Below are 16,377 nucleotides of genomic sequence, written 5' to 3'. Positions count from 1 at the left end.
TCATAGATTTGATGAAGATGGCATTGAAGTGACTTGGGCACTTTTCCGTGATGCTTTTCTGGAGAAGTATTTTCCAGAAGATGTTCGTGGAAAGAAGGAAATTGAATTCCTTGAGTTGAAGCAAGGTAATGGTACCGTAGCTGAGTATGCTGCAAAGTTTGAGGAGTTGATCAAATTTTGTTCCCATTACAATACTACTGATGCTGAGAGATCCAAGTGTCTTAAGTTTGTGAATGGCTTGAGACCTGATATCAAGAAGGAAATGGGTTACCAACAGATTACGAGATTTTTTGATTTGGTTAACAAGAGTAGGATCTATGATGAGGATAGCTGTGAGAGTGCTGCTTATTACAAGTCCTTGTATGATAAGAAAGGAAAAGGGAAATTCTGAGGGAAGTCGTATGATGGTAAGAAGAAAGCTGGTGATGGAAAGAAGCCGAGTGGGGGAGGATCTCACACTCCTGTCAAGTGCTTCAAATGTGGTGTTGAGGGACATCATACTCCCGAGTGTCCTAAGGGTGATGTGACTTGTTTCAAGTGTGGCAAGCAAGGTCACAAATCTTTTGATTATAGAGTTGGTTTGAATGTGACTTGCTACAACTATGGTGAGCAAGGGCACATTAGTACCAAGTGCAACAAGTTGAAGAAGGAGCAAGACAAAGGGAAAGTGTTTGCATTTTCCGGTGCTGATACTTCTGCTGAGGAGAGATTGATTTGAGGTACGTGCTTTATTAATAATATGCCTTTGATTGCTATTATTGATACCGGTGTGATACATTCTTTTATTTCTTTGGATTATGCTAAGAGATTGAATCTTGAATTATCTATTATGCGTGGAAGCATGGTTACTTATACTCCGGCTATGGGTTCAGTGACTACTTCATCTGTTTGTTTGAAATGTCCGTTGAATATTTGTGATAAAGATTTTGAAGTTGATTTAGCGTGTCTTCCATTTAGTCAACTTGATGTTATTTTGGGAATGGACTGGATGAGGGCCAACCATGTTTATATCAATTGTTTTGTGAAAGTTGTTCTTTTTCTTGAGCCAGAGAAGGAAGGTGATTTATTCTTGTCTACTCAACAAGTGAATGAATCTGTGCGAGATGGTGCTGAAGTGTTTATGTTGGTGGCAAGTTTGAAGCTTAGTGAAAATGGAACAATGGGTGAACTTCCGGTTGTTCGTGATTTTCCTGAAGTGTTTCCTGATGAGGTTAGCAATTTGCCGTCTGAACATTGAAGCGTCGTGAAAAATACAAAGTCACCACCGAATTTTATTTATTCCAAAGGAAAGGGAAAATAGCGGTAAAACCCAAAATGAGAGAAATGGTCTCGCAACCAAGAGCGGATTTAGAAGTCGGTTATGCAAGGGAAAGGTATTAGCACCCCTCACATCCATGGTACTCCATGGGAACCACTTGCTCGTATCAAATGCGTATGGATGTTTATCTGTATGTTGTTTGCTATTAGGAGTGAGATGAAAAGATAAGATGGGGGAGAAAATAAGTTTTAAGTTAGTGTGCTCGCCAAGGATTTGGGCCCTTGTGCCTACGTATCCTCATACGTGCAATAAGGAAGTCAGAGCTCCGTAGTTCGGCTCAAAAATGAAGTATTTGTTTGGTTGTTTTTACTTAACAATATTGAAGTCTGCGTGCTACTATTCACTTACTTGTATACTCTGTCATGGGAGCGGAAAGTATTTGCTTGTTTGTGGTAAAGTGGATACGCCTGGTTCGCACTCTAGCAGTAAACATTACTTGCTCGCACATGGAGGCTTAAGCATCGTTCACGGTAGAACGGAAGTAAAATATCCTTATTGAAAGGTTTTGAAGAGAAATCCCTAAGGCAAAATATGATTTGATTTGTTGGGGTTGATTTTATATACAGAGACAAGCATCAAACCCTTGGCTAGATGCAGTCATCGGTCCAATACCTCGGGATTTGAGAGGACAAGGTTGTCCTAACCATTCTTTTTCATCCAAAAAAGAGATTTGAATTGTGAAAAGAGTTTGACAAGTCTAATCATTGGAACTTAGAGGGAGACAAGTATCTGACCTTTGACTAAGTACAGTCAACAATCAGAGTACTTGGGAATCGAGAGGACAATGGAGTCCTAGCTACTCTTTTTATCCCTCATAGCACCTAGATCTAACTTGTTTGAATTATTAGATTTTTTAAGGGGAAAGTCAAGTGTAGGGTCCTCAGGCTAGGTACGGTCGAATTACTTTAATGTTGTATACAAATACGTACACCCCATTTGGCATTCCAATTTGTTATGAAAATGGTTTTGAAAAAGGTACTTGACGTTGAATCAAGCGTTTGAATTTATTATGAAAAGTGTGAGTGAAGAATGGAGGAGAGAGGTAGAATGAGTTTGAGAAGAGAATAGAGAAGAGAGGATATAATGGATCATGGAGTGGATGAAGACTATTTGACGTTGGATAAAGCATTCACGTTGCAATGGTGTGAGTTTTATTCAGAAAACGACTTGATGTTGAATCAAGTACCTTTTGTTTCTTTTGAAATGCTTGGTTTATCATTTTGTATTTTATCTTGGTTATTGACATGCATAGTGGACTAACTAGAGAGCAATAAATCTAAGTTATTGCATGACTAGGGGTGGGGGAGCATTTAACCCACAATGGGGGGATCCACATAATACAACCTAAAAGCATAAAAGGAAAATACAATTTACAAGTTAAGTGACATGCCTAAACCATACAAGTGGCATGGCACTCCAAACAATACAAACTAATGAATAGAAAATAAAAGGAATATCTTGGATGGTGTTTGGATCTCTTATTCACATATCACCATAAAAAAAAACAATGGTTAGTATGCATTGATAGCAATGGAATTAAGATGTTAATCCAAATGAATGCGATGGTATGATGATAGAATGAGGTGACATCACGATGAAAAAACACATACCAAATTAAACAAAAGTTTCGATTTACCCATTAATCACGAAGAAAATGTAACCGAGTTAAAGGGAGATTAATCATATACATGGAAATTAGCATGGCAAATCTAATGAAATTCTAAACATAGCATAGTTAATCATATGAAAATGAATTCTGGAAAATTAAGGGATTAAATCTAATATATACAAATGATTAAACCTAATTTCTAGATAATTACCCAATCCTAATGAACCTAAGTAAACATGGATTAAGCTAATTACCACTAAAATTATATGAATCTTAAATGTCAGAAAAAGTAGGAATTAATATCTACTTCATACAAAAAATTGCATCATGATTAGTAACAAAAACATAATTAAAATTGGAATTGATTGAATCAATTATGAGATTTATCATGATTAAGATGAACAGCTGCTTGGCCCAAGGCCCAATCAGCATACAAACAAATCAACATGAGTTCAGCACAATAATAAAGGAAAAAGAGAATTGCTATCAGCATGCATGTTAACACTATACGTGACAATGGGCGATATGGAGTGAAGACTCCTTGGACCAGTCAAACAACCCAAGTCTCAAGGCAAAACAGAACCATCGCCAGAATTCCGGCACCACCGCGCCGGAGTCGGCGGAATTGGTCGGATCCAAGAAAAAGAATCAATTTCTAATCTATCAACTATCGTAACTACAACTCAACAAATTCTGGAAATTAAGCAGTTTAAAGTCAAGAATCCGAAATCGAACGAAAATGGCGATTAAGGAAAATCAAACCGCCAAACATTGGTGTTTTTGATTCCCCACTACACAAGCTACATTATGATATCAACAGTTCGACAAAGATAAAGATTCACCGACCTGCAAGACGGAGGATTGTCTTGGAACTTGTTTAAATTCGGAAGTGATGAAGATGAAGAGGAGAAAAACAGAGGTATGCTACGTTGAACCTTGAATCTTCTGCTTCTACTGTGAACTCCTATTCTTCAAGAATCAACTCCAAAAAATTCTGAACCGGATCATTATTGTTGATGTTGATTCAGTGAATGCAGGGATGATTGTTGAGTGCAGAAGGTTTAACTCAATTGGTAACAAACTTCAATGTGAAGCTTGCTCCAATGCTGATTTGAGCTTTGGTGTGGGGAGAGGAATTGGAGAAGATAAAGTGAGAAGAAGTTGAATTTGCAATGAGAAATTTGAGAGTGAATCGAAGGTCTTAAGAATAAATCCAAAAGTCTTTATATAGGTTGCAGGTGATCAGTCACCATTTGCATTGAGTTTTCATTACTGATCCGACTCGAAACAGAGGTTTTTGACACACTGTGCAAGCATTTATGATACATTTCGAGTTAGTTTTACTTCCGTCATTTTATTTAAGCAATTTTAATCATTGTTATGTTTTACTTTTTATTTCTTGATTTTATGCGTGGGATAGCTGTGTTTTTGTCCGACAGGTCCAAGTAGAAGAACCAGAGAACTCATAACGAGACAGTGCGAGATTCCGGCAAGCAAAGGAGCAGAAAACTCCGGTACAGGAGGCCTGACACGGCCACCCGTGTCACCTAACACGGGTCGTGTCAAGAAAGGGAGGGCATCTTGAAGAAAACAATAGTCTGATGTAAGACCCTAATTTTGACCCTAAGACCCCTCATGGCATCATAATATTGCATTTGCATCTTGCCTCAAGGATCATAGCATTTTGGCTCCTTACCTTTGGGTGGGATCTCTTGAGAGTTGGCTTGAGATCACCAAGCATGATTGAATTGAATATTATTGCTTTTCTCATTTTATTTACTAACCAAAAGCACAAAAATATGTCACTAACATCCTTTGTTTGTAGCTTGAGCAGTCACAAGATCCAAAGCTTCTAGGAGATCCCATGTGCATTGATATGGCCAAATGAAGATGGAAGCAAGCATGGAAATGGTTCCCAAAGCTCTTATCCATCAAATATGCCTCCCAAGTATCTCAATTCATCATTTTGACCAAAGCAAACCAAAGGGTTTGAGGCTTGTTTCCCAAGGAAACCCTAATTCATTTGTTCATCAACTGTGCCTTGCTCATGAAGCAAACTCAACCCATGATCAAATGAAATCAAGGGAAGTTATTTAATCCATCATTTCATGCATATTTGAACTTATTTTAGTGCCCTCAATCATCAATTCATCAAGATATGAGTTTTGGACTTGAAAAGTTGATCAGTCAATTTATCTGACTATTTTGAAGTACACTAAGACCTAACTTTCTATGTGTTTGTCAAATGGAGATGACCCCAAGAGAAAAAAATGTTCTTAAGAGCCATATGAACAACTTTCATGTTCATCAAAAATTGATTTGAAGCTTGGAAGGTCATCATCCATTTCAAAACATTATAGGTCATTTTGACTGAAACCCTAATTTTGGGTCAACTTCCCAAGGACATAACTCCTTCATTTTTCATGATTTTGAGGTGGAATTAAATGCATTGGAAATTTTAAGATGTATAATTAAATTGTTATGTTGAACAAATTTTCATAATCCTAAAATAAATACATGTGATAATGCAAAACATTATAGGTCACTTTGGACCCAAGGCATTGAAATGTGAAAAAGTCCAACTTCAAGTGGCCATAACTTCTTCATCAAAAATCCAAATGATGAAAACTTTAAGTCCAAATTGATCATCTTGAAAAGATCTACAACTTGGATGTTTAAGATTTTGTGATTTGGAGCTTGAATCATTGAAACAGAAGTGCTTAAAGTTTGGCCATTTTTGAAATTTTCACATGTACATGTTTTGCACCCTACACTTCATGATCACTTTTCACCAATTTCCAAGTTTAAAATGAAGTTTTGATCAATATAACAAATGATTCTCATGCAAAAAGCTTTCCAACCATTACTCATAAGGTTGTGTTTCAATTATGGAAATGGCATTTTCGAAAGCATGAACATATTGGTACAATTTTGGAAACTCATTAAATTTGCATTGCATGAGCTAAACATACACCATCTGTACGTCCAATCTACATATGCTGATGATTAGCTTGTAAATCCAAGTGGAATTGGGCCCTCCATGCGCCTGTACAGGCCCATGCACGGAGGCCCTTTCCATCCATGCAATGAAATGATCATGCTTTCAGCCATGCCTTTTGCTATAAATAAGTGCCTTGTGCTCCTCATTTCAATAACCTGAAGGCGCCTTACATGCTGCACAATTGATTCCTCACCCATACTCAAAGGAACTCACCATTTTCTCTCAATTTTTTCAGATCTAAACTTCAATTTCATTTATTGATTTTTAGATCTAAAGTTCCTTAGCCTTGCTTACCTTAATCCATAGATCACACTGCAAGCTTAATCACCAAGAAATCGTGCTCTCAAGCTCTGCAAATCAGAGGTTTACTTCAGATTTTATTTTCTTCGAATCTGCTCATATATTGCTTGTTTCTTGTTGTTGTCGTGTTGTCTGAAGTCCTTTACATATAGACAATCTTTTTTAGCTTTGAATTTCCAAAGTCCAACAAGTTCCAGTTGAACTCCATAAAATTCAACCTCTGATTTCTCTCTCAATAGGAATCTAGAGTGGATTTGGTTGGCACAGGGGTGATGTACATCACCCCAACTTTCGTTTGGTACCTAGATCGTGGCATTTGGTAAACTTTTATTTCTCTGCAACTTTTGCCTTCGCCGGAAGCTGGCCGGACAAGACGGTGGTGCACACCACCGTCTGGTCTCCAGATTCAATCATGGTCGTGCGTTTTATTTTCCAGATTCAATCTGATCCGTCCCATGTTATGACTTATTTAATGGTCATGTGTGATGCATTGACTAAAGAACATGGTAGGCGCGTGCTCAGGAGCCACACAATTTGCCAGCTCAATTAATGAGCTCTACATCCAACGCTCCACGCTTTTTGCTATTTTTAAATTCTGATTTTAATTTTATTTTATTTCTTTTAATTCTATTTCATTTTAAAAATCCATATCTCCTTCATTATTGGTCCAAAAAATGCGAGACCAGTTGCATTTTTCTTCTTTTAATTTCTAGTTTGTAAAAATGATTTTTAATATTTTTTATTTTATCATTTGATATTTTTTAGGAATTTTCTCTTTTCTGGTTATTTTAAATAGTTTTTGATATTCAAAAAATACAAAAACATTTTTCCAACCTCTTTGAATAATGATAGATCTATGAAAAATATTCTCATCAATTTATTAATTTATTTGAGATTTATTTGAGATTTTAATTCAATTAGGTTATTTTTATGCATTTTTAATTGATAAAAAATAGTTTCTGACTTCTAAAAATGCTGAAATATTTTGTCAAACTTTGTTTGACCTTGTTGAACTTAGGATAATTCACTTGGACTTTTCAAAGTTGATTTGAAGTGAGTTTGAAGTTTGACCTTTCTTTATTATTTTAATTCAAGTTTTATTTTAATTTTGAAAAATCCCAAAAATATTTTATTTGTTTCTTGACTTCTAATCTTCATCTTGCTTTTGTTTACAATTGTTTGACCTTGATCTTCTCTATCTTTGGTCAATGCTTGTTGATTATTTCATTTCATTTCCATTAATGTACTTTAATATTCATCTTCTTCTTTTTCTTCTTTTTCTTTTTTGATCAATGAGTTAAAGATTGGTGGTTAGCCTTGATGTATGGGAGGTCTAACCTTCCTTGATTCAAATCTAATTCATCTTGATCATGGATCAAGTGAATGGCTTTGCATTAAGGATAGGTTGCTTCCTAATCAAGCAAAGAACCTAAATCAATACAAGATCATTTCTCATCTTCTTTTTGGCATGACAAGTTGTAGGAGTTTGATTCACTAATCAAAATCTCTAACTTGTGTTGTTGCCTACATTATTATTGACCGGCCTCGGATAATTGTGACTTCTATATAAGTCCAATTATGATTGCTTAACATAGCGCTAAATTGCCTTATGGCACACTAACTCTAACACTAACCATTAACCATAAACATTTAATTCTTGCTATTTACATTTATGCAATTTACTATTCTTGTACATATTATTCATTTGCTTTTTCCCCTTTGCTCAGTTGAGCACATGTTTATGTTAATGCAATTTATCTTTTACTCACTTGAGCATATAATTGTGTATATTATTGTGCTTGTGTTTTGTTTTGATTATTGTGGACCAAATGCAAAATGGACAAAAAAGGACTTAGATTCTAGGACACTCCCTATGCAAAAATGGAGTAAAAAGGCCTTAATGTTGAAGAGGAATTAGAAGGACCAAATCACTAAACTCACTCTTGTCCATGATTGATTTACTTCATGGAACTTTTTGATGTGTGTGCTTTTGTGCTAGGGAATCCTATTTGAGCCAAATCGAAGAACAATTGTTATGTGCTTCTAAAGTGAGAGATCCAAGAGCCATTGGAAGATTCCTAAGAGCTTTGCTTGATTGATTGATTGCTTGAGGATACACTTATTTGCTTGCTTATTCCAAAGGATGGGAGCTACTTGGATCATCAATATGATCTCAAGAGAGGAACTTCATTTGTGGTCTTGTTTCTTATCCTTCATCTCTTGTATGATTAGGACTTTAGCCATTATTCTTCTTCCCTTCACTCTAACCCAAGCCAAAACTTTTGTGCAAATATTAAACACTTATTTTCAAACATTAGAAACCTAAGCATTATGCTTTTGATTTTCAAACTTTCTTTTCATAACACTTATTTTGAATTGAATCTTTAAGTTAACTTTGACCATATTTTGTAAATACTTTTCATTGGTAAATATAACTCATTCAAATACTTTAGTGGTTTCAATGGCCACTTCTTATCTAAAACTTTTCATAACCTTTAGTTATTAGGTTTGAGTTATCCTTGAGGTAGATGTAATACTCACCTATATCCTTAGTGATGGACAATGAGTCTTCCATGCTTATTATAGGATTAACCCCTCACTAGCATGTTGAAGCTATCCTCACATGGTGGATTTGTGGTTTTTAGGTTGAGTTTTCTCCCTTGGATAACAAAAGACCTTAACGCTTTTGGACCAACCAATTCACCAACTTATTTTGCGATTTTTACCCCGAACTATGAGGTTTTGATCCTATCTTTTTAAGATGGTACGTAGGCAATGGGTTTATCCATCCAAACATAAATTGTAAATAACTTGTATATTCTCTTCTCATCTCCTCAATCATGTTTGCACAAATAAATTTTCACAAAATACCAACCTTACAACAAGTGTGAAAAGGGCTCCCTAGGAGTACCTAGGATGTTTTGGGTGCTTAAAACCTTCCCATTGCATAACCAACCCCTTTACCCCGATCTCTGACATTTTTATTAGTTTTTGATTCGATAAAACTTCTCGATTTTTGTTCGCTTTCTAACCTTTCCTTTGGATAAGCAGAAGTGCGTTGGCGACTCGACTTGTATGATTTACTTTTGATTTAGTCCATAAATCTAAAGGTAACGAATACCCCGCTACACTTGACACGGCCACCTGTGTCAGGCATCATCCCCAACCGTGTCACCCCCTGCCAGGGGCGTGTCAGCCAGAACAGTAGGCTGACACGGGCCGTGTCAGCCCAAGCCCAGAAATCTAGTTTTTCTCGGGCTTTTGTTCGTCGGGCTTTTTAGAGATATTTTTGGACCTGTCCAACTGCTGCTTGGAATTTTCACTATTAAAGATGGTCTTCTGCCAAAGGAAAAATCATCTTGGAATACGGCAAAACACAGTATTACGAAGCAATCAAGTATTACAGAGATCAAGGCATTCGGAGAGCCAAAGGTGTTCATGAGCGGGAGCGATTGAAGATCAAAGTCATCCAATTACTTGTAATGTGTAATTTTTATCTTGAAATTGTTTTAAACAATATGAGTAGCTAAACCCCCCAATGCTAGGGGGTGTCCCTGATTTAGAATTGTAACGAATTTGAGTTTACATTTACATTTATAATATTATTTTTATGATAACCTTTTGATGTGTTTATTGCTTTCTCTTTCGGACCAATCGAGATTGATTTATGATTATCAATTAGGTTGGACCGCCATTGATAAGGTTTTCATAAGGTTACTCTACAGTAGATATCACATAGGACTAGGGATACCCTGTATGAACCAGAGTATTCTTGATATTATACAACTTAACTTCACCCTAATTGGCTATGGACATGGAAATTAGGGTAGATTGATTAAAGGTTTTCTCACCAAGGACTTGGGAGAAAATACCCTTAAGAACTGGTAGTAATTGATGTTTGTTGATGCAATAGTGACTCAGAGTTGTTATAGGGATAAATCATACACCTTCCCTGGCATTGTTCATTTTTCTCTATAAACCCTTATTTTCATCCTTCTTTACCTTTACTTTTATTATTACATTTTTACTCCTAAAAACCAAATTAATAATTTTTGTTTAATTGAATGATAATTTAAACTCAATATTAACTTGCAGTCCTTGAGATCGATATTCGGGGAATTTCCCCATTATTACTATAAAAGGCAAAATAATACACTTGCTATTTTCCCGATCAACAAGTTTGGGTTCAAGGGAGGTGCAGAGTTAGTTATTGTCAGGTTAGGAGTTAGCTTAGGAGTTAGTTGAAATGATCTCAGTGAGTTTAGTCGGTTAACTCACTGAGTTGGAAGTTAGTTGGTTAATTGATTGGTTTTGGGAATGGTTCCAATAGTAACTGGTTATAGCAGGTTACCTTCAAGTGGTTTTAACTTTGAAGTTTTGTTCATGACTTGTTAGTCAATTAGCTTAGGTTCAAGGTATAACAAGTGGGCATAAGGGTGACTTGCAATTGTAGGTTAATGCAAAGTATTTGAATCATTGTGATTGGGTTAGCATGACAAGAGTTTTTCACTTAGAAGTGATTCAACAACTAGTAATACTGTCGAATCTGCTATAAAGAGCAGGATGAGTCGACTCAAATTGGGAGGGAGTCGACTCAAAGAGAGCATACTCCAGGTTTGAGTCGACCTCTGGGTCGACCTATTCGAACCCGCGGAGAATTGGTTTAAAGAAAACTAGGGAATGAGCCAACGTGAGGAGTGGGTGAGTCGACTCAAACATGATTTCCCAGAATTGAGTCGACCGATGAGTCGACCTGTTCGGACCCGGGGCGGAATGGTCCAACAGAAAATGGAAGATGAGTCGACACAAGGCTTGGATGAGTCGACTCAACCATGTTCCCCATAACTAGGTCGACCTATAAGTCGACCTGTTTGGACCCGTGGGTTTTGCGTTGATCGAATGAGTCGACTCACAGAACAGAAACTTCCAAAAACAAGTTTTGCTATGTGTTATACATTTTTTTACACCTTTTTTATATGTAGTGATTATTTTATGAATGAACATGAATGAAATTGGCCAATTGAATGAATTGACTTAATGTATGAACAAGTTACTTGAAGTGGAATGGATATAGACATATAATGGAATAGAATCCATACGAAAACCTATAAACGAACCATGAACCCAAACGATTAAAGGTAAGCATGAACCAAGATAAAAAATGAAATGACCAATGATCAGATGACCGTAGGACATGATCACGGACAAGCACAAGGTGTACATTAAAGCAAGTGATCTATGGATTCAAACCCAAGAAACCAACATGCATAACCCCTGATCGAGAGGTTATTGGGTGGAGCTTGATCAAGTAAGAAAGACAACTCAATGAAGTGATGAAGGACCTATTAGATAGGGTTTAGGAGGCCATACGAAAAGTATTAGACATAGTTAGAGTTTGTGGCAACCATGATCGAGTGAGGATCCCAAGATTAGGGCTTTGCTTCATCACTTAGCCAAAGTTGAGTTACAAGCCTCGAGAGCCACCTCCAATTAGGGTTTGATTGATTGAGCCACATTCATCTGCAAAGAAGACTTAGCCTCCACCAAGTGCAAGCATAAAACTAGGGGTCCATGATACTTGTCCTCTTGTATTGGATAAATGGTTATGCAAATCAAATGAATGATATGAAGATATGCATATGGTTAGGGTTAGTGACCTAAATGAACTTTGTGAGGGGTAGGACGAATTTTGGGGTATGACAGCTGCCCCTATTTAATCTTCTAAAACATGAATGTATGGATAGTAACATCTTTTGGACATTCGAGGTAGGAGAGGATTAAAGACTAAAATATTGGAAAATTGGCCCACCAAGAACAAATGAAATGTGAAGATAGGTCACGAAGAAATTTTCCACTAAGGTATAGAGTGAACAAGATATCTTTTGTGCGAGGCAGCTGTTGGGGATTGAAGTGTTATCTGGTCGATAGTTTATGAAAGGTTAGAGGTGAATGACATATGCATGATACTAATGCGATATGATTATTCTATTTTTTCAACAAGCTCTCTGTATTTTTATGAACAAGCTTTTTATTTTTCTATTTATTATTATTTTTCTAACTCTCTGGCAAGCATTAAGAATATTTTTCCGTCGGGGAGGAATGGGTGAAAGATTTTTTTTTGTGAAAGATGGTTTGCCGAGTGGAACTTGGACTTTATTTTTTGTTTATTTACAACTGGGATGAAAGAAAGGGATGGAGGCCAAACACAATTTGTCCTCGCTGAGGGATGAGGTCCGAAGTTGACCTTATCGGAGAGAGAAGAAAAGGGTAAAGGGCGGGGCTCTTAAGTTAACCTCATCAGAAAGAGAAGAAAGGGGTCCTGAAGTTAACCTTATCAGGAAGAGAAGGGATGGCGCCATCGTTGGGGAAACATTCCAAAGTTAACCCTGGAGAAGAAAAATATGTGGGGTCCCGAAGTTAACCTTATCGGGAAGAGAAGAAATGGAAAATGGTTTCCGAATTTAACCTTATTGGAAGAGAAGAGATGAGTCCTGAAGTTGACCTTATCAGGATGAGAAGTAATGGATCCCGAATTTAACCTTATCGGGGGGAAGAAATGGACAAAGGATTCCGAAGTTAACCTCATCGGCAAGGGAAGAAAGGGGTCCTGAAGTTAACCTTATCAGGAAGAGAAGGGATGGACCGGTTCCAAAGTTAATCTCATCGGAAAGAGAAGAAAGGCGACACCACTGGGGAACTATTTCCAAAGTTAACCTTATTGGAACTAGAGAAGAAAAGTAGGGGGTTCCGAAGTTAACCTTATCGGGAAGAGAAGACACAAAAAGGGGGTTCCGAATTTAACCTTATCGGAAAAAGAAGTGGAAGATGGTTCCAAAGTTAATCTTATCGAAAAAAGAAGTGGAAGATGGTTCTTAAGTTAACCTTATAGGAAAAAGAAGTGGAATCCTGAAGTTGACCTTATCAGACAAAGAAGAAATGGACCCTGAAGTTGACCTTATCAGGAAGAGAAGAAATGAAAATAGGTTTCCGAAGTTAACCTTATCGGAAAGAAAAGGAAGATCCTGAAGTTGACCTTATCAGGAATAGAAGGGATGAAAAGGGGTATCTGAAGTTAACCTTATCAGAAAGAGAAGAAATGGATCCTGAATTTAACCTTATCAGAAAGAGAAAAGGGTTTCCGAAGTTAACCTTATCGGAAAGAGAAGAAATGGATCCTGAAGTTAACCTTATCAGGAAGAGAAGAGGGTTTCCGAAGTTAACCTTATCAGAAAGAGAAGAAATGAATACGGGTTTCCGAATTTAACCTTATTGGAAAGAGCGGAAAGGTGTCCTGAAGTTAACCTTATCAGGAAGAGAAGGGGTGAAAACACATTTCCGAAGTTAACCTTATCGGAAAGAGAAGAAAAGGATCCCGGAGTTAACCTTATCAGGCAGATAAGGGATGAAAACATGTTTCCGAAGTTAACCTTATCGGAAAGAGAAGAAAAAAGATCCTGAAGTTAACCTTATCAGGGAGAGAAGAAAGAGGATACCGACTTCTGAAGTTAACCTTATCAAAAAGAGAAGTGGAAGATGGTTCCGAAGTTAACCTTATCGGAAAAAATGAGTGAATCCTAAAGTTGACGTTATCAGGAAGAGAAGAAATAGACCCTGAAGTTGACCTTATCAGGAACAGAAGAAATGTAGAATGGTTTTCCGAAGTTAACCTTATCGGAAAGGGAAGAAATAGGTCTTGAAGTTAACCTTATCAGAAAGAGAAGAAACGGAGACACCATTAGGGGCGTTGTTCCAAAGTTAACCTTATTGGAACAAGAAGAGAAGGGCTAAAACCATATGACTCACTCTAAAGTGAATGAAAAGGCTTGGTCAAACATATTCAATTTGCAAAGACACACAGGAAGGTATGATATTATGTGTGTTCAACACGGCTGAGAAAATGGATAGAAAGGATTGGTCAAACATAATACAAATAGCGAAGACACGCAGGAAGGTTTGATATTATGTATGTTTGACAATGCCAGGGAAAGGGGAAGAGAGACCAACATAAAGTTTGATCTTGGTGAGTAGAGAGGCCAAATACAAAGATTTAGGCTTAGGGGATAGAAAGGCCAAATGCAAAGGCCTGGGCTTGATGAATCTGTGGAGGGGATTGTCAACGGAACGAGACTCTAGGGGTAGTTTGGTCAACGGAACTGGGCTTACAACTGATTTTCTGACTGGAACTGAACCTTTGATGATTTATTGGAAATGGGGGTTATCCCTAGGGTCGGGTTTAAGGGAGGTGCCAACGGAAATGGGTTGTTGAGTAATGCCAAGAGAGTTTTGGGCTTGCCTCTTTCTTGTTAGAGAGCTTCATGATTATATCGGATGATATACATGAAATGACGTGCATGACAGGCTTATGCAATGGTATGAGGGTCTACGGATGCCCCAAGTTTGGGCGTGATGTGCCCTGAACAGAGGTACATCTGCTTGGGTTACAAGGCTTCTAATTCGTAAGATGTAGGATGCGTCTTGCATGACTTCCCAACGTCTTGTCTTTCCGCTGCTGGTGGAGAAAGAATCCGCCATGAATCTTTTGATACTCAGACTAGTGTATAGATACACCGACGGGGGATTACCACGACGAATGATTAATCTTGTAATCTCTCGTAGTCCCATAGGTCTAAGGATCTACGCGACCTTATGTATTTGTGCGTTGTATACAACAAATTAGGCGTTGTGGTTACCCTCAGACACTTTGTGATCGACGTAAAAATCAAGTTTTCATTTTAGTGCTATTGTTGTTATCCCAAAAAATTTCAATGCATTGTTTATATAGAAATAACAGTTATATTTCGCACAATCAGAAAAAGAAAAAACGAGGAGATCTTGAATGAAAATTTTATTGATTGAAAACGAGCCTGTAAATGGGTGTTTACAATAAGGAAGCAACTCCTAAATGAGGTAGTTGCACAAAAACAAATTGGCAATGGGAAAGTCTTGAATTTATATTAAGGTGCAATCATGCTATAGTCATTATACTTTCTGAATCTTTGCACTTTTCCCTAGTCGATGGTGATTGGATTGATCCCTTCGTTTGGGTTTCCACTGCTTGAGAAGACGTATTTACAGACCATGAACACTATGCAGTCTTTGCCTGTCAGTCCCTAACTTTTGCCTAGACCGCCCTTTCGGGTTTTTGATCTAGCGGGACACCCTTTTTTTGCCTAAGTTGCCATTTGGGGGGAATCAACTTAGTGGGTTTTCAATTCTTTTTTTTATATCCCTAATTTTTTCCTGGACCTATTCTTTTTGTGGTCCACCGGGATGCCCATTTTTTCCTAAGTTGCCCATTGGGGTATCAACTTAGCGGGTCACATATTAGGCATAATATTTTTTGACTACGTCTGCTATTATGGGTGATGCCAGATCATCCTCATCCATAGTCGAGAGAATCAAGGCTCCTCATGAGAAGACCTTTCTCATGATGTATGGTCCTTCGTAATTGGGGTTCCACTTTCCCGAGGGTCTGCATGGATATGCATGATTTTTTTGAGTACCAGGTCACCGACCTTTATGTTCCTAAGACGCACTTTCTTGTCAAAGGCCCTCTTCAACCGCTTCTAATAAAGTTGGTCGTGGCACAGAGCTGTCATGCGTTTCTCTTCAATGAGATTCAGCTGATCGAGTCTGGCTTGAATCCATTATGCTTCGTCCAGCTTGACGTCTTCCAGGATTCTCAGAGAGGGGATCTCTACTTCGATTGGGAGCACTACTTCCATATCATACACTAGAGAGAAAGGGGTTTCCCCGGTCGAGGTTCATACCGAAGTACGGTAACCGTGTAGTGCGAAGGGCAGCATCTCGTGCCAATCCTTGTATGTCTTTACCATTTTCTAAACAATCTTCTTTATGTTCTTATTGGTTGCTTCCACTCCGCCATTCATCTTTGACTGATAAGGTGAAGAATTATGATGTTTGATCTTGAAACTCTTGCACAATTCCTTCATCATCTTTTTATTAAGATTCAAACCATTATCTGTGATAATTTTATTGGGAATCCCATAACGGCAGATGATGTCACGTTTCAGAAAGCGAGCTACCACTTGTTTGGTGACATTTGCATATGACGCAACTTCCACCCATTTGGTAAAATAGTCGATGGTAACTAGGATGAACCTATGCACATTCGAAGCATTTGGCTCA

The 16,377-nt window shown here is 37.6% G+C and overlaps 1 protein-coding gene across 1 annotated transcript; it reads left to right on the top strand.

Moving 5' to 3' along the window:
- The first annotated feature begins 739 nt into the window (after window positions 1-739).
- LOC127135922 (uncharacterized) lies at window positions 740-1,237 on the top strand. The gene has a single exon (XM_051062546.1). It carries the CDS (start codon window positions 740-742, stop codon window positions 1,235-1,237), a length of 498 nt encoding a protein of 165 aa, XP_050918503.1.
- Window positions 1,238-16,377: the final 15,140 nt, after the last annotated feature.

Source organism: Lathyrus oleraceus, chromosome 4 (genome assembly GCF_024323335.1).
Source record: "Lathyrus oleraceus cultivar Zhongwan6 chromosome 4, CAAS_Psat_ZW6_1.0, whole genome shotgun sequence".
NCBI lineage: Eukaryota > Viridiplantae > Streptophyta > Magnoliopsida > Fabales > Fabaceae > Lathyrus > Lathyrus oleraceus.
This window is presented reverse-complemented; position numbering and strand designations above follow the sequence as displayed.